This window comes from Megalops cyprinoides, chromosome 2 (genome assembly GCF_013368585.1).
Source record: "Megalops cyprinoides isolate fMegCyp1 chromosome 2, fMegCyp1.pri, whole genome shotgun sequence".
In the NCBI taxonomy this organism is placed as follows: domain Eukaryota; kingdom Metazoa; phylum Chordata; class Actinopteri; order Elopiformes; family Megalopidae; genus Megalops; species Megalops cyprinoides.
This window is the reverse complement of record NC_050584.1, coordinates 9,804,187-9,825,542: the sequence shown is the minus strand read 5'-3', so window position 1 is coordinate 9,825,542 and position 21,356 is coordinate 9,804,187. Positions and strand designations below refer to the sequence as shown.

At 39.5% G+C, this 21,356-nt stretch overlaps 1 protein-coding gene across 1 annotated transcript in view; it reads left to right on the top strand.

The window, feature by feature from the left end:
* The window catches only part of xylb (xylulokinase homolog (H. influenzae)), a 64,861-nt gene that overhangs the window by 39,954 nt on the left and 3,551 nt on the right, over positions 1-21,356 (top strand). The window contains exons 16-18 of the mRNA XM_036554128.1: positions 2,484-2,542; positions 3,777-3,864; positions 12,699-12,793. Of these exons, the coding sequence (XP_036410021.1) occupies positions 2,484-2,542; positions 3,777-3,864; positions 12,699-12,793 (242 nt within the window). The remainder of the gene's footprint in view (positions 1-2,483; positions 2,543-3,776; positions 3,865-12,698; positions 12,794-21,356) is intronic.

The following is a 21,356-nucleotide window of genomic DNA, read 5'->3' as shown; positions in this document are numbered from 1 at the left end:
ATGTATACTGTATGTAGATTGCTTTCTGCTAATCATAAATATGTAAACATCACATGATCCGCAAACGTTATAATGGACTCTGCTGGGGTCACTTAATTCCCTCAGCTCACTCTTTGTGACTTTGGCGGGGGCTGCAGTCAGCCCCTGGAGTAAACAGTTAATATAAATAGGTCAATATTGAATAACGTGGTCACGTGAACACTGGGGATGCAACGATACAATGGGCCCACGCTTCGCTATGTATTACGGTTTTGGGCCACGGTAACAGTACAGTTTCGGTATCTTTATATTTAAGAAAAAAATAAAATCACATCACCCTTTAAACAGTGAACTCTTTATTTTGCCTATAGACAAATAAAACTTTCCATTCAAAAAAATGGCAGCATGACTGACTAGGCCTGGTTTCTGTCTCTACTGTATGAAATCAAGGGGGGAAAAAACATTAAAATTAAAGGTGCGTCTTAGCTTTGATAACCTGTAGGTGCTTTGCCGTCTCTATTTTAAATAAACAGGGTACATACACTATATGTAAAAAAGTATTTGGCCACACCTGTTTTTTCAGGGTTTGGGCTAGGCCCTCTCTATCTCTATCCCCTTATATTCTATTCCAACATGACTGTGCCCAGTGCACAAAGCAAGGACTAAAAAGACATGGTTTGATGAGTTCGGTGTGGAAGAACTTGACTGGCCCGCACAGAGCCCTGACCTCAACCCCATCGCGCACCTTTGGGATGAACTGGAACGGAGATTGCGAGCCAGGCCTTCTCGTCCAACATCAGTGACTGATCTCATAAATGCTCTACAGAATGAATGGGCACAAATTGCCACAGAAACACTCCAAAATCTTGTGGAAAGCCTTCCAAGAAGAGTGGAAGCTGTTATAGCTGCAAAAGGGGGACCAACTCCATATTAAACTATATGTGTTTTAATACAATGTCATTACAATGTAATGGTCAGGTGTCCGAATACTTTTGTCCATATAGTGTACTTGTATAGGCAATATTAAATGTAAAAATAACATAAAGTGCAACATCAAGTTGGTACCCTATATAAGATATCTATTCCTTTATGCTGAGGTTCTTCTGTAAAAAGATGAGCATGTCAACATTCTCTGAAGCAAGACGAGAACGGCTTGCACTGACAATGTCAGCTGGATAGGGTGTCCGTGTCAATTCGTTTTCAATTTCTCTCCGTGATGTTTCATAGAGTTTGGGAATTACTTTGCTGCTGAAATGTGTGCGGTATGGGGATATTGTAACGTGGTTCAATTTTTTTCATTGGGTGACGAAATCCCGAGTCAGTAACCACCGAATAGGGCTGCAAATCTTTGGCTATGAATACTCCCACTGCTTTCGTTATTTCTTTATGTTTTTCTGAATTTGTCACAAATTGTTGTTGGAAGGCAGTGGCGTGAGATTGTTGTGTTTCCCCTAATGAGTGGACTTTCCTTGCTCCTGCAAGGGATACAGCCGGGTGATGGCGACGTAAAATGAGACACGTTAGAAGTGTTTCCACTCGAGTAGCCGACAGCGGCAAAGCAATGCTTGCAGACTGTACTTTGTTTGTTTACGGTCTTCTTACCCTCGTCATCGTACTGAATGCTGAATCCAAAATGTTCCCACACAGTGGATTTGAAAAACGGCGGTGCCTCTTCAAATTTGCTTCTCTCTGTCTCGCTAGCGCTCGCCATTGTCACGTTGGAGCTCAGAGAATATTTGTTTTTAGTTTCCCCTCTCTTCTCCAGCTTATATTTGCATACAGAGTGCTGATAGGCTCCAGACATGTTCTGTGGATCTGAATGTACAATGTGCATGTAGTCTGCAGCACAATAAGCAAGTTTTGGAAATTATAGGAAAATGACAGGCATATCGTAATACCGTGGTTCATATGTGCGTATTGAACATGGGGGTGTACCGAACGGTTCGACAACATACCGTGTACCGTTGCATCCCTAGTGAGCACACAGAATCCAATCCAGTTGTTCAGTTTGTTCTAAGGTTCTTCATCCTTTTCTCAGTGTTTTCCTTCTGCCTTTCTCTCTTCCCCACTTTTGGATCAACAGTAGTGTTGTGTGAAGCTTGTCTCTATGCATAATGCCAGTGCTAGAGCAGGAGTGCCGAAGTGAGACAAGTGCAATCCTCTAATATGCTCGGACACATCTAGAGGCTATTTTTTACACAGTAAGTCCCACGGTGCAACACAGCAGAGCCAACCGACCAGTGGAGGATGGGTGTGTCCTTACTGACGTCACTGAGGGACTTCACACATCTCATGAGCCGTTAGAGGATGCTACAGTGGAGGAATGAGGGAACCCTGGTTGACCTACCCACCCCTTTCCCCTTAGTGGAGCAAAGCCACTTTTTTCCGGTGCTATGGGTTCCTGGGGTGTAACCTAAACTTGAAACAAGTGCCTTAACTGTTTCAGCCACTCAGGAGTCATTCTGTACCGTTTTCATGTCACCTTTATTTATGTTTCTTTCTAGTCCCGGGAACGAGAGTACTTGCTACGGGCGGAGCATCCTCCAACAAAGATATACTGCAGGTACAGCACTAGAGTCCCTATTTGCAGTGAAAGTATCCCATACATAATTATTTATTTATTGTTTGTAGAAGCGAGCAAAATCTCCTTCATTTCTTTTTTTAAATCATACAGTGTATCCGCAATTGACTACTTTACCTCCCGATATTACCCACCGCCACACGTATGTATACTGCCCTCGAGTCATTAATGAAACTGATTTCATCTGACTTTCATGTCTCCTGGAGGGACACAGCTGCTCTTTGGTTTGATTTGCTGAAAAATAGGCTGACCTCAGAAGTCCTCTCTTTCCATGCATTAGGCCCTGTTGTGCACTCGCCCTGGGGTGAGCAGTCAGTGCAAGCCCTGTTATCAGTGGGTTTGCTTAAAATCAAGTGCCATGTTGTCTTTTTTCCCCTCTTTTTGTTATTTCACAGATTCTCTGTGCACATTGCTCCTCATTGGAATGTGGCCATCAGATATTGAAATCTATAACAAACCTATGAAAAAGTGGGATTTTCCCACAATGTATTGTACACTGCTAGCGGTTTTTCATTAGATGCTACATTATGCCTCCAGTAAGCTCTGAAGCACCACCCCCCTCCCCAGCCCCCCAACTTTCCAGTTGTGATCTCCTAATTGTAACAACTTATGAAATATCTATCTGTTTCGTGGGAGTGTTTGAAATTATATTATTCAGGACATCAGCAAAAGAACTAGCAAATGCTGTGTCATGGCTCATCAATTCAGGTGCAGGAGAGCCATAGTGTCTGCAGGTTTTCATTCTGCCTTAGCTCTTAATTGTTAAATATAAGTCATTTACATTTACATTTACATTTATTTATTTAGCAGATGCTTTTATCCAAAGCGACTTACAAAAGTACATACAGCAAGTATAGCGACAGTCAACATTCAGGTAGGAAGTCAAGTCACCTGCCTAGCAGTCAAGGTGTAAATCTATCTTGCATTTAAATCTAACTGTAAACCCTTTAGAAATGTGGTCCTTGAGGTCTGAAATTACCCATCTCTGTTCTGTGTAAATCAATGTGAAGTTGGTCTAGCAGCAAAGAATTTCCAGTATTAGAGATCCAAGCAGTTAAATGTGTAGGAGGGCAGCTATGTAGAGATGGTCAGTGAAAGGAGACGGCCAGATGAGAGCCCAAATCGAAGCATAGATAATGGCCAGTCAAGGTGTAGGGGCATTTCAAACTCTGGAAAAGATGAGTTCTGACCTCTCCTCCTCTTCGTGATTGCACAGGTCCTGTCCGATGTGTTTGGCGCTCCCGTGTACACGATCGACACAGCCAACTCCGCCTGTCTGGGCTGTGCCTACAGAGCCATGCATGGTAAGAACGCCGGGTACCTGATCGGATGATGGATGCTCCCGCGCATAAAGATGAGATATTTTCTGAGCACTGTCCTTCATCTGCAAGATATCGGAACCAGTGAAAGTTCCTCATTCAGAGTGATGTCGTTATTGAGGCATAGTATGCAATAATACCAAAAAACTGGAATGTTCATCTGAGGGAGGATTATTGTTAGTGCACTTGTCTTGCAATTTAAAGGGCCTTGATGAAGTTCTAATTTAGCACTTTATTTGTGTAGGATTAAATGTGCATTTTGAAATAGTACACAGTGCAGAAAATAAATGCAGACAGCTTGTTCCAAATCTTCTGTCTTCGGATGTTTTTATCTAATTGCGGCAAAAAAATTGCCTGACAGTAGGCTGATGCAAGCCGATTAATGTTAAACCCTAGGAAAACATAGCTGGTAAACCCCAAGAGAGGCCTGCCCATCTACAGCTGGTAAATAACAGCCTCTTTACTTGATTTATAGAGTCATGAAAATGGCAGCAGCAAGGTATAAATATTCTTGAATTTCCATGACACGAGAAGGGTTTTCTGCTGAAATCAGCAAACACATTCAGCTTGTTCTGAAGCAGGCCACACACACTGTCGACTATCAATCACCATGAGAGTAAACTAGAATTAAACTGATAAGTGTCCCGTCTCATAAAAATATGTCTGCCATATTGAAATGCTATTCTTACACCCTAACCTTGTGCACTGCAGTGCACATACATCGTTAATGTCTGGCTTTTGCTTTGTGTCCCTGCTGGATTCGCATTCAGTGTGTCATGGTTGTCTCTCTCTCTCTGGATGGGTCTAAGTCTCAGAATATCTGTCAATCTGTTGAACTTTGATGAAGTGAATGAATGGATGTACTTTTATCCTTCTTTGATTCAGTGTCAGCTGTGCATAGCTTTTGAATGCCAGGAAATAGGATTAAATGTGTCCTGACACTTAATTAGCTAAGTTGAAGAGAGGTCTTTCAGAGATCAGGATTCTTAAATTAGAGCTTTAATTACTGTTTTATTATTCATCGTTGTTTTCATTTTTCATTTTGGAATATTTTGCAACTCTTTTAAACTTCATTAATGTGTAGCCCACAGGGCTTATTTAATTGAAGGCAAGGCTTCAATTTTCACTTTCTGTAGGCTCTGCTCTTTCCCTTCTTGTGCAGAAACCTGCATACTTACTAAATAACCATGTGCTGTTCTACCAATTAGATCACAATTGACATTAATTTAATAATTTAATAATTACAATTAATTCTTACACTCTTTGCATTTGAAATTTAATACTGTGTTTGTAATATGTATTAACATCTGTGTTGCTGGTTCTTGAATTAAGACTGTGACAATGCTAACCTGGTTCAGGCAATCACTAAAGCCAGTAGGAGTATGCTCTATGTTAAATGGTACCATTTATGTTTTCAGCAGTTGCTGAAGCAATTCAAATACCTTTTTCAATGACTGCAGCTGTTGTGCACCACTCAGTTTTCAACCTACAACCTCGGGATTGAGTTATATAACCTTCAAGTTACAAGGCCAGGTCCCTAACCGTTACGCCTGCCTTCTTAAGCAAGTTAACTGTAAGATGATATTAACATCAATGCCGTATCATTGTAAGAATGTTAGCCATTTGATTCTTTTGACCACACTTGTCATTGCTAATGTGAATCTGTGGTTGCAAAGGTTGGTTTTCTTTAGTTGTCTTTAATGACCAAACATTGTGTGACTACATCTTTTCTGCTGATGTGTATCAGAAGCAAATCGATTGTATTTGATAGGTTTACCTAACATTCTCTTGTCATTTAACATGACTTAAGGCAGACACTAGAACAGCAGACCAATATGTAGCCCATCTAGTCATATCAGCTCTGTTTTATTATTATTTTTATCACAATTGTGTCAATTACATACCTAAGACACATTGTAATGACTGTTTTCATTGCCTTGGCAATATACAAATTTGACAGTCCATGGCAAGTGGACATAGGCTGGTGGAATACTGACACTGTGAGTGTTACAGGTCATGAGAAAAATTGGTCACAATGGTGTTCAGTTCATTCTCTGGACTGGACCCAGTTTATCCTAATAGACATTTGATATTCAGCTGCTTTGAGTGTCAGGGCATCTTATATTTTAATTCTCCTTTAGGTCAAGTATGTGATTGGGATTCATCAGCAAGAGGGGCCACATTTCTTTCAGTGTCAAGTAGCTGTACGCTGTGTGCCCCTCATTGCTGTACCCACAGGCTGCTGTGATTGTGATAGTCAGGTGTCTGCACCTGTGCACTCTGTATCCAGTGCTGTAGCACTGTCAGCGTTATTTTTTTTTGATTGCAGGATACATATTGGGTTTATGAAAGGCAATGATCTGAGTGGGCTTGTGAACAAAACACAAAGCCATAGGAGGGCCCTGTACACAACAGATGATTAGTACAAATAATGGTACAATAATAATAAGTAATAATAACTCATAAATACTGGAATTACAGCTGTGCTTAGTTTACGGTGGAATTTAACACTTACACCTTCAAACCTGAAGACAGTGCAGATATTCTTTTTAGCAATACTTGAGTGTAACAATTGATTAAATTATGTTAATTACTAGGAAACAATGCATTGATTGTAAAGTGACCAGGGGGTTTAATGCAATCAGCTATGTGATTTAAAGCTTACATGATGGAATAGTAATTTCATTAGCTGAGCAATTTGTGGAAATTAGGGGTCAGATAATGGGATCATGCAGATTTCATTGTAAAGACAGACTGGCCTTTTAAAGGACCTTTGCCCTTGCAGACTCAATGTGTCTTGCACTTAAGAAATAAGAAGCACAACTGCAGGTTGTTTTGCATGCACTAACACCATGTTTGATGTCATCACAATGTCTCTTGTATCTCATTGTTATTCTTTCATCCAAACATTCTCTAAACCATAGGCTTAAATAATAATAAATCAATGTGGACAGCCTGACAGTAACAGATTTTGATGATGAGAAATCGTGATAAAGGTTAGTATTTGAAAAAAGCAATGGAATGGAAGCAATTGAGACTGCTTTCACTGATTTCGACACGACTACGTCTGTATATGAAATGTGACCATGAGATAAAGTAATGGATCAATTTGCACAGTATGCATCTGGGGTATTTCTATGGCAACCTGGCTGCAGAGGTGTGTAGAGGCAGACTCTGCTCATCTACAGAGAGGAGACAGAAAAGCCGGGCGGGGTCAGGGAACCAGCGGGACATTGTGAGATGGCTGCATGTGGTAGAGTAGAAAGCTGAGTTAAATAGTACCCATGGGTCTTCCACACATGCTGCTTATAGAACGTAATATATAGCTTTGTTGTGTGCAAGAAGCAAAACGAAATACATGTGTTTGGCCACCTCAGTATAAAAGTATGTGGCTGTACATTGAATTTATTCACACATCAAAAATATATTGCAACCAGTAGCACCTTATTTTATTTCTCAGAGGTCCAAAGATCTCATACTGAAGGAGCAGCTTTCACAAATATAATATTTCTTTGGCACAAAAAGCTGTCATCTCACCCATAATATACACCTCCATATCCCCCCCTTAGGCTGCCAAGCCAGTTGGCAGCAAAAAACTGTTTTAGAGACCACAAAAAGTCAAACATAAATGTCAGCATTAAATTAAATAATGACTTTGATGGACACTAATCACAAATTTTGAATCCAATTAATGTAGTAGTGGAATAAGCTGCCCACAGTCCCCTATTCCTGTACCTGGGATTTCTCATTAACTGTTCAGGAAGAGTGTGGGTTTAACTTGCCATGGTCTGAGCCACACATAATTATACATCTCTAAACATATTGTTATTAACTGAATATATCCGATTCTTACAGTCCCATTAACATGGTTTCAGTTTAACGTGCATATTTTAAATGCACAGCTCATTATGGAGCTCTCCATTTAAAAGTTAAGAGTTGAGTGGAGTAAAAATTTTGATCAGTAATTAATGGTCCGGAGAGGGGGAGAGAAACTTGCAAAGAGAGAGAGAAATTGAATTATTAATGCCGGCCCTTAGATGTATGGCATGTGTCAAATTAATCATTCCATTGCTTTTCTTTCAGACTAATTATACTCCATTAGATCTTGTCATACATGTCTGCCACTAAAGCAGCTCGGGCGGGGCAGTGGTGGGAACGCAGTTCTTAATACCGTTAATTAAAAAAAATTAAGCATCATTTTGTCCTCACCTCGTAGGCAAAAGCCTGCACGCTGCCTCGCTCGGTGGCATTCAACGCGGAGAGCCGCTGTGTTCAGGTCACACACAGTCCATTTTCATTACGTCGAGTGCTCAGTCTTAATTGCTTGTCAGTAGTTATTATATTCCATCGTGCCATCAGAAGCAGAAGGTGAAGGGTGCCGTCTCTAGAGCGGGCCTGGCCAGGACAACACACACTGGGCTGAATGGGGCTTTTTAGTGATTTTATTTACAAAGGGATGAGGATTCTCCATCCTGGCTGGCAAATGGAAGTAGATGTGACTGCTGGATGTTGACGAGGGGTCCTTTCTGAATCCCTGTCAGACCCCATTTGAGGTCCATCTGCGATAACTTCGGCCTGTCAGCGGCAAGCCGGACGCTAAGCAATGAAGACGTCTCGGATCCTGAGTTCCAGTGTAACCAGACATAACTCAATAAGGATGCCAAGACCAATAGTGACTTGCCTTGACATGAAGGATTGCTACTGCTGTACTCCATCAAAGCGTGTGTGTTTGGGCCTTTTGGAAGAAAGCCACCATTCCCTCTCTTTCAATGGGTAGTGGGCAAGTAGTTGGTTGTATTTTTTCAATCCTACCATGGGAAAGGTCAGTTGGTCTACAGGTTTGTTTGTGATGTCAATCTTGTATAACTTGAATAATAACAGAGGCTCTGTGGTTTGTCAGGAAAAGATGCTCCAGTTTCACTAGGTGACAGCTGACCTGGTATTGTTGAATGATTATGAAATATTGAAACAAAACATTCGAGCCATTCAAGTAAAACGTGTGTTTAGAAGTAGAGTGGTGGTAGCAAAGTGGCACAGAGGCTTATTGATATAATCATAATGATTTTGCCCCGATAAGATACTCTGGTCAAAGAAAACCCATTTAATTATATTTCATAGTCACATAATTCTTTAAAAAAAGAAGGCACACATTTCCCAAATGTCTATGTGCTGTATCTACTTAGGACATAGTCCTATGTTACATCAGAGGCTTATAGTATGTACATACAATATGGTTTATTTCACCACAAGGAGGAACCAGTGACGAGAGGTAAAATTCTAATATATTTAGCTTTACATATGTAGTACTATGATTTTTCCATGGGTAGTGTAGTGTGACTCAGCAAAGTAATAAAATATATGAACTGAATCTGTGTCAGCCCAGTCAGCCCCTAGCGGCAGAGTTGTGCCAGCTTAGCAAAGAGAAACATACAGGTTTGTGCTGAGATCTTAAGAGGTTGGGCCAGTGATATGATTTGACAGTAGACAAATATCCACAGCTGTCAATGAATTTTGTATTCCTTGACAGAATCCGTTCCAAGACTCCAGAAATTGGAAGATGGTGAGTGTCCCCTAGATGGAGTACTCAGTTGATTAATACTGCATGATAGGCACTGCAGTAATGGCACCCTTATGGTGTAGAGGCATATTTAGATCCAGATCACCCATGTTAAATTTAACATAAATCTATGCAAAATCAAATTATCAGTCATCAAAATTCAATTTGTCTACTCTTGATTTGCATTGTGTCTCTGGTCTTGTGTCTTCTCTCTTAAATGGGAAACTTCAATGTTTTAAAAAGAAGGAAACTGTAATGAAAATTTTAAATGTTGTTCCTTACCTTATAGTAGGTATCTACATTGAAAACATTGTCATTCATTTTAAAAAGTAACATAAGGTAATTTGAGATCCTTAAATGGTTTTATAACCTACCTTGGGGTAACTAACAAAGCCCATAATGAATTGGTCAACCTCTGTGCATTGTAGTGAATTAAATTTCTTACTCAAATCACTTACCCTTAAAAAAGAGTTCTTGATCATTATGATGCATAAATGCAGACTCCATACACTAAGCTTAGTTGAGGATATGGTAAACAGTTTGTATACCAAGATGGTGTGTGTCTTACTGTGAGGAATTACTGTTTCCATAAAGAGATAAAAAATATAATATCCCTCACAAACCTCTCTAAATCCCAATCCATAGGATTGCTTAAATTTTAAAGGGTCACAATCTGATGAGGTCAACACTATTCCCCTAAGTACATAATTCAGCTACCAGAGACTCATTTAGAAATTTCAGTTTCAGTGTGCTAACCTTATGCTAGCAGGTAGAAAGGGTATGACCAGCGTCACCAGGTTCAGCACCAGGAGAAATAACAGAGGGGTGCAATTGCAATCCACGGGGGTGCACAAAAAGTCATAAACATTATGTAGACATTAGGATACAAGGAGACAACTGGGGGTGCACTGAGGTCCATTTGGAGTGCAATGCACCCCTAAACACCCCCACAACGCCGGGTCTGAGCGTCACACTTCCTTTTTGAGAATAGAGGCAAATGGGGCCAACCTGAGATGGAGTACACTCATTTTCAGCTGAAATTCCAAGAAGTAGCTACATGCTTCAGGCCAACCACCAGTGCTTCGAAAGCTTTCATGTGGAGATAGAATCAAAAGACTAATTTCAGGGAGCTGTAAATCTACTGTGCATTCATCAATCAGCAAAGCATCAGCAAGGCAGCATATCACACACTAACATCAGAGCATGAAAAAGAATTGTGTAAGTAAATGGTTACTTCAAATGTGCAAAACCAGCTCATTGCATTTCAGTACACATAACTGCTGAAGGACATAAGGAACAATGTATAAATAAAGATTTTTTGTGCTGGGTGAGGTGTTTCTGTCCATATGAAATATTACATAAATTCACATAAAACAGAACAGTGACAATGGTATGCAATACATTCATATACAATTGTATGAATGTTTTTTTTTTTATCAAAGCAGTGTAGTCTGTATACACTTGTATATTTTTCTTTTAATGCTGAAGGACAATGTATTACAGCTTGGGCTAACAGTAACAAACAGTTAACCTGGCTTCAAATGTCAAGTACATTCAGGTTGAGTCAACAGATATTGAAGAGACAACCTGCTCAACCCAAATTAAAGGTCAATGGAGTTGTAATATGTTATACAAGCGTTGCTTATGTCTCTGCAATAAATTCAGAATTTATTTTGTGGCAGAAGTTTCTGGCAAAGTGTATAGCTCAGTTTCAGTCTTATAAAGAACTAGAAGATTTAGCAAAGTTAATTTTTCATTAAAGCATGTTACAACATGGCATGATGCAAATTTACATCTAAAATGGCTGCCTTCTTACGTGTAGGGAATTGTCAGAAATAGTGTAGATACAAAAAACCTGCAATGTGAGCAAGGTTTGCACAGGAAGAGGAAGAGTAAAACTCCAAACGGTGCTTCTGAATATCCAAGGTCACAAACATAAAAGGAAAAAGATCAAAGAATGCAAAAGGAGTGAAGTCTCATATAACAAAAGAGATTCCCAAAACAGTTCACTCAACTTGAGAAAATACAGAACACCTTTATTTTCATTTGTAAACCATATAACCTGACATTTTTCAGCAATAGTCTTTGTTGGGGTGCTTTTATGGTCTTTACATACGTCTATAACTTGAAACAAAGGTATGAACACTGTGACGAAATGATATCCTTCTCTTAACTAAAGTGTCTGTTTGAGGTAGAGGATGCTAAAAGCTGACAAAAAATGCAGTGTGACCCTTTAAACAACTTAATAATTTATTGCTTTTTTAACAATTGCTATAATATAGTTATAATCCTAGTATAGCTATAAAACAAGTGATGTATGTCATAGCAGAGAGGGTTTCAGAGTGCTGGCATGCAGGTGTGGACTTGCTGAATGGTCATTGGTTGACCTCCTATGATAAGGGTTGGTTGGACTTCAAATCCCATGTTCCTCCAACAGCAGATAATTCTCACAGCACTTTGAAACCAATCTGATAATTGCAAACAAATGTGGAATGAGCCAATCTGTCTGAAGGAGCAGAAGAGATGGCTTCAGTTTTCAGATTGATTGGAAACCCGAGTGTTATTGATCACCACTGCCTGAGGGACTAGAAGTATTGTGGCTCACTCAGATGGATTCCAGGTTGGCTGATTGTGCACATCCAGGAATTACGCACATTGACAGCATTGCTTTGACAGTTGCAGATGTGACAACAAGATCACCAAGTTTAACTAATATTAGAATTTCTAACCAACAGATACCCACCTGTGGGTATAATCATTGACTCAATATGTAGGGGTCACAGGGGCTAAGTTTTCATTCATCTCTGTGGCCAGACATGATTCAACCAAGCCAGGGCCACAGTTCTGGTAACAGTGGTGTTATAGTTTTACTCTGAATCACACTTACTTTAAACATCAGTTCTACAGGGTAGTGTTTACAGGTACATTCAGAGAAATAAATCTAGCAAAACAGGAACACTAACAATGTAGCTGCTCATTCATCAGTCAGTCATTAAAACTTTCCCAGTATGGGTTGTGTGTTCATCCTGCTGAAATATTGTACATGGCACAGATGTAATTGGATGGTAATAAATGAATGACTCCAGTCACAAGTTACACAATTATAAGTGACCTTATGTCTGATGGCCAGCCTATCAGGAGAGCCTAGTCCCTGTTTTAATTCCTGTTTTGATAGCCTGAATATTCTGCAGACTTTATAATACATATGGACTTATAGTCTGCGTTTTCTCATTGTCTTTTTTATGCATTTTGTCTTTGACAGGAATTGTCGCAGAAAAAGGAGTGCACTTTGCTGAAGTGATTAGAAATGCCCCAGAACCCAAACTTGCAGTGACACCAACCCTTGGCGCAGATAAGGTGGGATTCTCTAATGTACATGTGTATGCCTGCTGTAGTGCTGTAACATGGTGTTGATTGCCCATTTGACAATGCCTAAAAGTGTTCTGAAACATACTTGAAGCATACTGGGGAAACGTGACTGGTGGTGTCCCTGATGTATCAGTATTTCATCAGAATGAGGTTCACTTGCAACTTGGTGCATCACCAAAGAACATCACAATTTCATGGATTCTGTCAACAGAGCAGATGAACAGATATAAGATTTGGACCTGTCACCCACTTGTATGTTTCTGTGTGAGCATACTTGTGTTTGTAGCCCGCTGCTACGAATGCTTCTTTGCAATTCAACCCATGAGAGGTCAAACGAGCACAAGGGAATGAATTCTGTTTTGATTACCATAAAGTCTGTCTCTAGGCGAAACTGTTTGCGAGTCAGTGAGGGACACACGAACACCTTGGTAATTCTCTACACGAACTCTGACCTGATGAATACGGTCAGTGTAGGTCACTGTGACCTACGCCTCCAAGGTTTTACACGTAATGGGCTAAACAGCCCTTGTTTCCCTCGCTGCAAACTGGAAACTAGAAGTTAAAGGCACCAGGCATGCAGACATTCAGTCAATTGAAGTGCAGGCCTGCTGTTCTAATCTCCATCTGGGATGTGACCCGGGCAGCTTGATGGAGTAAACAGCAGTCCCGCGTCGGACCCTCGTTTCCTCACGGTCACGTGCAGGTGGGACACTTCCCTGCGATGCCGCACAAGGCTGGGTGAGTGAGTGTCAGCTTAAACAGCGGGCAGATGTGTAAAAGCTTTTTTAGCACTTGAACTCTGAGTCCCCAGATCCAGACTTACCGCCTGCTGAGTGGCCTACTTTATGAGTCACTGCTTCTTCATTAAATGCTTCATTCCCTTTGGTGTGGAATTGTAAAAGTAAATTACGTGCCAGCCTCTCTGACTATTAAAAAAATACATGGGGGTCAAATGGGGACGGCAGATATGAGTAAAACTGAAGTGGAATTAGTCCAGGATTTTAGCTGGAGATGAACAGGAGAGGGTTGGGTAACTATAAGGAATTGGGTCTTTCAATCGGTTGTGTGGTGCATTTGAAATGGAAATGACATACGCTGATTCTGTTGGATGTTGAGCAGCTGTACACTGTGAGGTTTGGTTTGGCTGCAAATCGTTGGGCAGGTTGTTTGATAAAACACGGTGTGTAATTGGATTTCAGTGTAGAGGCTGGTGTTCTTAATGGCTTCTGTCAGGCCACGAGTTTCCTTTTCATGTGCAAATCTCTGCATAGAATGATGATGCAAATGATTCGACCTCTTTCATGTAAGGAATACCTGTAACCAACACATTCCGTCCAATACAGTCAGTAGGTTTCACCCAGCTCCTTGGATGACGATGTTCTCATTAGAACGTGTGTTACAAACTGCAGTTATCTTTGCCAATTTCATTCGTTTTCACATGTTAACAAAGGGGCAGATCAAGGCCTCATTACAGGCAACTTTCTTTCTCACAAATTACTTGAACTGCTTTTGTGATCTGCACACTATTGTAGATTGCTGAAGAAGTGTTAAGCGATATATGTGTGTGTGTGTGTGTGTGTGTGTGTGTGTGTGTGTGTGTGTGTGTGTGTGTGTGTGTGCACGCGAGTATCAATGATGGGAGACAACAGTAATGTTCTGAGATCAGGCTAAGCGAAAAAAAAATGTCAGTAAAGAGTGATTTAGATGAAGATGGAATTCATTTAAAGACACACACAACATGTCAGTACAATCAATGTTATTGGTTCATAGTCACACAGAGGATTAGCTAAAGGCTCAATCAAGGTATCAATGCAAATGAATTTGGTTCCATGTTTATTACCAAAAAAGTAAGGAAAAGTGAATATCACATAAACAAAAAAAGGAGAGCAAAAATGCATGCGATGCTCATCTTTGTAAAAGGTTTTTAATTTGCATTGGTGTATTGTTTTGGCTTTGTTCCCTCTAAGGTCTAATTGTTAGAGTGTATTCCAAAGCCTATATATAAAGGAAGCCTATATATGTGCATTTTATGAAGAAGCTAATCAAAATTAATGTGAAGACAGTACACATGGGGAAGCTATTTGTTTGACAGAAAAACAGAAAACATCAAATGAATGGGGCTTTCATGTTGAATCATTTATGTGAGGAGAAAATGAGAATATATGGTTCAATTAGGGACAGTAAAAAGCTTTATTTCAGAAGGCTGCTGTAATTATTCCTAATTATTTCTGTGCTCTCTGGTAAAAGGTACCCATTTCAAGGTATTCATTCTCTCTTTGGACTAAATATAATGGTGAACATCATAACCGTTTCCATAACTGCAATGTGTTCATGAAGTTAGAAGTGCATTCTTTTCATGTTCCCATAAACAAAATAATTCCAAATTGTGAGGTTAATTGTTCCAGTGTAATGTTGGTAGAGTATACTAAAGGGGTCAAATGTATCTTCTTAACAAAAAGAGTCTAGTAGTGCCCCATACTGCAGCATGTGTAGCCTTAATGTTCTGTTCTTGCTGGAACTAAACATTCGGTGTAAACACAAATCTAGTTTTATTAATTATTGTGGTTCTCTCATCCTTTGCACTCTTCCTTTGCAGTCTTGTCCAATTCACCTGTAGTTCAGACTGCCTATGTATATATCCTGAATCCACAGAGTGGAAAATTTGGCTTTATTTGTAGTTATTTGTCTGTATGCAAGTGAATAGTATGTAGTAAACAGTACGAGAACAATCAGTGTTATTATTGTCATACTCACACAGTAAGTGAAGCCCGGTTCTTCACTGTCACAATAAAAATGAAAAAAAGCTCTTAAAAATCTCTGGAAATATCAAACCATACAGGAAATATGTTGCTTGTTCTAGCAATCATTTCAAGTACATATCCATTGGCTTCTCCTCTTCAGTTGAACACAGGTCTTAATGAACTTGAGCCATAGATTGTAGAGGAAGAGTCATCCGTTTTCCCCCCTGTCAGTCAACAACTGATTGAAAGGCTTCTTTAAAGCCCTCAGGCTCATGGGTGTCCGAGACAAAGATAGCTACTTATCTCAAATGCTATTTGAAGATCTGAGAAATGCGTAACTCGAGGCCGACATGCTATGTAGACCAAGGCCCACTTAACTGAAAATTCAGGTAGGGCCATTGAAACCAGCATGTTTACATCAGCTTTATTTCAAAGCCATTGTGAATCAGAAGGAAAGCTGCAGACCCCTGTCCTGGCCTTACCTGTGGTGCCATCTGCTCCCCTGACATTCACATGTTTCTGTTTGTCATTTGCATCTGATAATCCACTCACAGAGGCCAAGGTGCTGACATCTCTCTTCATGAGTGGTGCCCTGAAGTGCTTGCAGTGCCCCACAGAAAACAATAGATTTGAAATATGGTGAAAAGGGGAAATTTGGGTCTCCTGCATATCAAATGAAGCAGTTTGCCATGTTATACATAATGGCAGACTGCACTTGTATGTATGTGTCCATGTATGACCATGTGTCCATTGTAAATTTCAGTCAAGATGAGCTTGGAAAAATGGAAAAGACTGGGCAGTATGATATCTACTTCCAGTATTGCTGTTCCTGATTCTAAAGGTCATTCGAGGTTGTCACGGACAGGACACAATCAGTATTCTCAAAGCGTCAGTTAACTACTGCTATGGTGAATATGCACTCTGAAAGGAGTTGAATAATGTGATCCTGTTCTGTGAAAAGGGTGAGAAAGCTTGAATTTAACTTAAACCTCTTAAATATGCATGAGATATGTAGTGACAGCTCAATAGAAGACACATCCTTGTTTATTGTAGCTTTTTATTTCATTATGAGACTTTGGTTTCATCACATTCCACAGATTTACCTCTGAGGAATATATGAAAGGTAAATAGAGATAAAACCACATGATTTTCTTACTCTTCAGGATGGCAGATACATCCTAATCCAAAGATCTGACTCGCATCTCATTTCACAGATCCTACAAAAAGAGCTTTACAACTCCTTCATTCGAATTCTCAGACACTGCTTCAAAGTAAAATTAAAATTGCGACTCGCGTGACTTGTGTCTCTCATAGCAGTGCACTGCTTTGACATATGCTGGAACTCCTATCAACAGCTCAGTTGAAGAAACATGCATAATTATAATGATTGAATCCTGGAAATCTCAATATCAAGGTTTTGTGGTTATCAGTCTCGTTTACAAACTACAAGCAGCCACTTACGGAAGCAGAAACCAGACTAGTGACTTTCCTGAAAGTAAATATCCTGTCAAGCTTTTTGAAAAATTTTTCAGAGTAATATTTATCATGACTTTAGATACCATAAGCTTGTACAAATAACCTCAATGACCACAAGTTTTGTGTATGCCTACATGCATGGCTCTTGTTCCTTATAATCCATTGAGTATGCAGTCCATACAGCATTGATCGTATAGTTCAATGTAAAACTGACAAGGACAAATCTTTTGATGAGAAATTGACTTGGTTATTCATTTAAGACAAACATAAGGAAATGCATTTAATGTTTTCATGTCATTTCAATGTTGCAGTTGTTATAATTACAAAAAGTGGAAGGAAAGTGCATCAAAAGGTACCACAGCCATGCATTATTCCTATTACATGGCATGTTGTATATATGAAAACATTAAGTTTGATATATAATTTCATTGCACAGTGGACCATCAAAAATGTCCTTTAGACATTAATGTGGTGAAATAACACATTTTGTCACAGGGCAAGAATGTACCATAATATCCTGTAGTATATTGACCAAAGGGTAGAAATCCATCAAAATACATTTCTACATGGATCTGGTAGGTCAGAATATGTGAATTTTGCCCAGGGCAAGGTGTCTTACACAGAGGACAAATTAAATTCTTATGTGAGCTGTTTTTTGCCCTTGACTGAAAAAATACAGTCTTAATGACCAAATGCTTTCTGTCTTTTTTGCATCCCTTTCTTAGAAGCTGTCACACATCAAGAACACCAAAATCTAAAATTTCAGTGGTCATGCCAGCCGTAGGTCGCTCTGAGGGGTGTCAGCCTACATCAGAGCACTGCCATATAGCACACCTGAGTAACATTATTAAAAGCGAGCCGGAGGGTAAATAAAGCAGAACATCCAGTGTTAAAGCTTGTGGTTGTCACATTCTGAAGTGCAGGTCAAGTAACAAATGTGTGCTTTGTAGGTGGCAGCTGATTATGTTTTGACTCAATTATTGACCTTCACTACCCATCATATTTCTCATGATGATGAAAGCAATTTATTACAAATTACTTTAGGTCTGTAGTTCTTCTGCTTCGTCTTTGAATACAATAACAACAGGATGATTTCATGTTCATTCACAACAGAATTTTCTAATTATTTTTTGTGGGTTGTCTTTCAAAGACACGAGTAACCTCCCGTTGACCACTGATGACTGTGATCCTTTCGTGGTCAGTGCGTGGCCCCTTTGACTCCAGTTTGGAGCTTAATCACCCACAGCAGACCCGTGTACTCTACGTGCTCTGATACACACGCTCATGTGAACATGGCACACATACATGCAGAATGTGCTGCGCTGGTACATGGAACTGGCAGAGTCTGACTAATTTGTACTTATAAGTCATACCTCGTTTTACCTTTGCCACTGACAGACATGCCACTTCAAACACTCAGCAGCAAAAGGGATGAGCTTTTTGATGTTGAATACAACAGACTGAAGAAATTACTTTCATACTTCTTATTATTCATAAGTGAGCTACAGGCTATCTGGAAATATTCATGTGCTCTGTTTATGAAGTGGGAATCAATGCCTTTTTAAAGTGTCAGATGAGATTGCTGTACAGAGAGTCAACTTAAAATATTCTAGCAAATTATTCGGTGCGGAAATTCAATTGCTGTGACACTGTTCCTGACCTTGAATGCAGGTTGTGTCGATTTTTTTTTTTTTTGTCGCATTCAGTATTTAGAAGATTTTCTACAAAATGTTACATATTTTTTCTGAAGCTATGTTACATTTTGTATGTCCCTAGCCAGCACCCTTAATGAGGGCAACATGCATTGACTGAATTTTACTCCTTTTACATTTATACAGGTGAAAGGTTATGGATGCAGGTCAGATCACGTCCCTTGCGAGTGCAATAGTACCCCTAACCATCACGTCCTACAGCCACTCGAGATAAAAAAAAGAGTTCTGTGTAGTAGTCCACTGCTCTGTGTTCCCCAACCCCTGTGGAACTGAGTTGTCCATTGTATGGTATGTCGCTTTGTATTAGGCAAAAGCAGTTATTGTTGTCAGAGCCTGCATTTAACCTTTGTATTCAGATAAATTTCTGTATATCCTTAGTATGCAGCCTTCACTGATCTTTTTTTTTCCACCAGAAACCTAGACAACTTCCTTTTTCTCATCTTAAAAGTGCTGACATTCTAATGTGCTTGTGTTCAGTGTGATAACAGGCTAATTATTTTCCTATCTTAGCTGTCCCACTATTTTCAGGGATGCTTATGGTTGGCTTAAACTATACTGAGCCTTTTTCTGTTTTTTTATTTTTGTTATTTTTTAATTTATTTGTTTTAACTGCCTGTGGAAAAAGCCCACTGTGAAGCACTGTGTAACAATTGTATTATAAATGAAGCTACACTAATACAGATAAATAAGTCTTGATAAAGACTGAATTCACTTGGGTTCAATGACAGCTACCTTGGCTATAATTAAGTACATTACACTCTCCTCATCTCAAAGCTCTTAAGCACCCTGTGGCTTATCCAATGCCTAATAGACAATGTCAGTGAAGATGCTTATCCTCCAATCATTGTATGCATCACCATGATGCATTGTGCGATGTAAAAAAAACTTTCACTGCAGGCATGTGAAGATTGCATTCTCTAGCCCCAGCACTCCAGCACGAATGCAGAGGCTGTTGGGATGAGATGATCCGAGATGATGCTAAAATACTGTTGCCGATTATGAAAAGGGGAAAAAGCATAAAAAAGATGTTTTCATGACAGAAGCATTTCTGTCAGTGCCTCAGACTGACAGCAATGCTCATACATTTGATTTTACAGTATCACATCATTCAGAAGAGACTGTATTTTAAAAGTGTATTTAGAATACTGGAAATGCACATGGAATTCACACAATAAATTTCTGCTAAATGCAAGGATGCGAATGTGTTCTTTTTAAATGCAGAGACCATACATAAGAACACACTGTGTAGCCTATGTGCATAGTGCAGATGATGCTTTTTTCTTTATAAAATTGCTTCATTACGCTCACTCTTGATGGAGTACTGCAGAATGAAGATCTGCCACTGAATGACTGACAGCCAGCTGTTTTGTCTAGCTGAGTGGCAGCAAGACCATTGACCTGATTGACATGGGGAATAATAATATAAAAAATAAACTTCCTACCGAATTGGAGGACTTCACCTGCAACCCACAAGGACAGTCCAGTATTTATGCTGTAGAAAGGGTCTCAAATATGCTCTTTCCCTCAGTGAGATGATGGCGAAATAGCCTGTAGGTAGAAATGGTCAGCGTCATTCTTTAGCCTTATAATTGGGACAAAGTGTCCCCTCCCCCCTCCTCCACTCCAGTTTAACTTCTATCACATTTCAGATTTGACTGTGCAGTTGACATGTAACGTACAACATATTTCTTTTAGTATACCCCAGGGAAAGGCTGCCAGAGCACAGAATGGATTGGTAATGTCAAGGGGCAAGAGGCAATTTTCTCAAGGAAGGTAGTTTCAGGGGAGGAGAGAAACAAAAATGTCCTTGTCATCCCATGGAAGTTCAGGATACCAGTATTTTGTTAGAAAATGGGGTGATTAGCTTTTTGCTATTCGTGGATCCATGTGAACAAGGAAGTCCGCAAATGCTGTACTGTATGGATAGGCTGACACACAAAGGGGGATTTGCCCCAGTATAATAGAAATACACATATGGTGTCATTTTACAATACAATGAACAAGTGATTGATATATTTATTTGTGTATGCAGTAAAGCAGTAAATGTATGTGATATGTGAAACAAATGACCGGTAAGAATATAGGAGTTGGTGCACTGCAAGTGAAAGGGAACAGGAGTTACTGCATGCTTGTGTTTTATTAAATATTGCTTAATTACCCAAATAGAAATATTGAGAATACATTTAATTTACATTTAGAATATATTTAGCCCAGTGAATATATTGAAAATATGTTAATTATTATGTTATTAATGTTATTAATTAATATGTTTTGTATATTGCAAAGTACTGATCATTACTGATTTTACTGATTATTAAAATAAATGTATATGCAGTGTATTCTTGGGCTGAATTACATATTTCTCAAGATATTACAATGTATTTCATTTTCAGACTGGTACTGCTTAGCAATGCTGCCATAATCGCCTTTTGTATAAATGCTTTCTGCCAGTCCTTTTGGTATTCGTGTTTCCAGCGGTAAGTATTTGCAGTTTATTATTACTCCTTGTGCTGCCCTTCTGCTTTGACTGCATGAAGTTGATACTGTCAGTATGCTAATGCCACTTTATGTTGCAAGTTGATCAAGCACAGAATACACTACATGGTTGTAGTACAATGAATT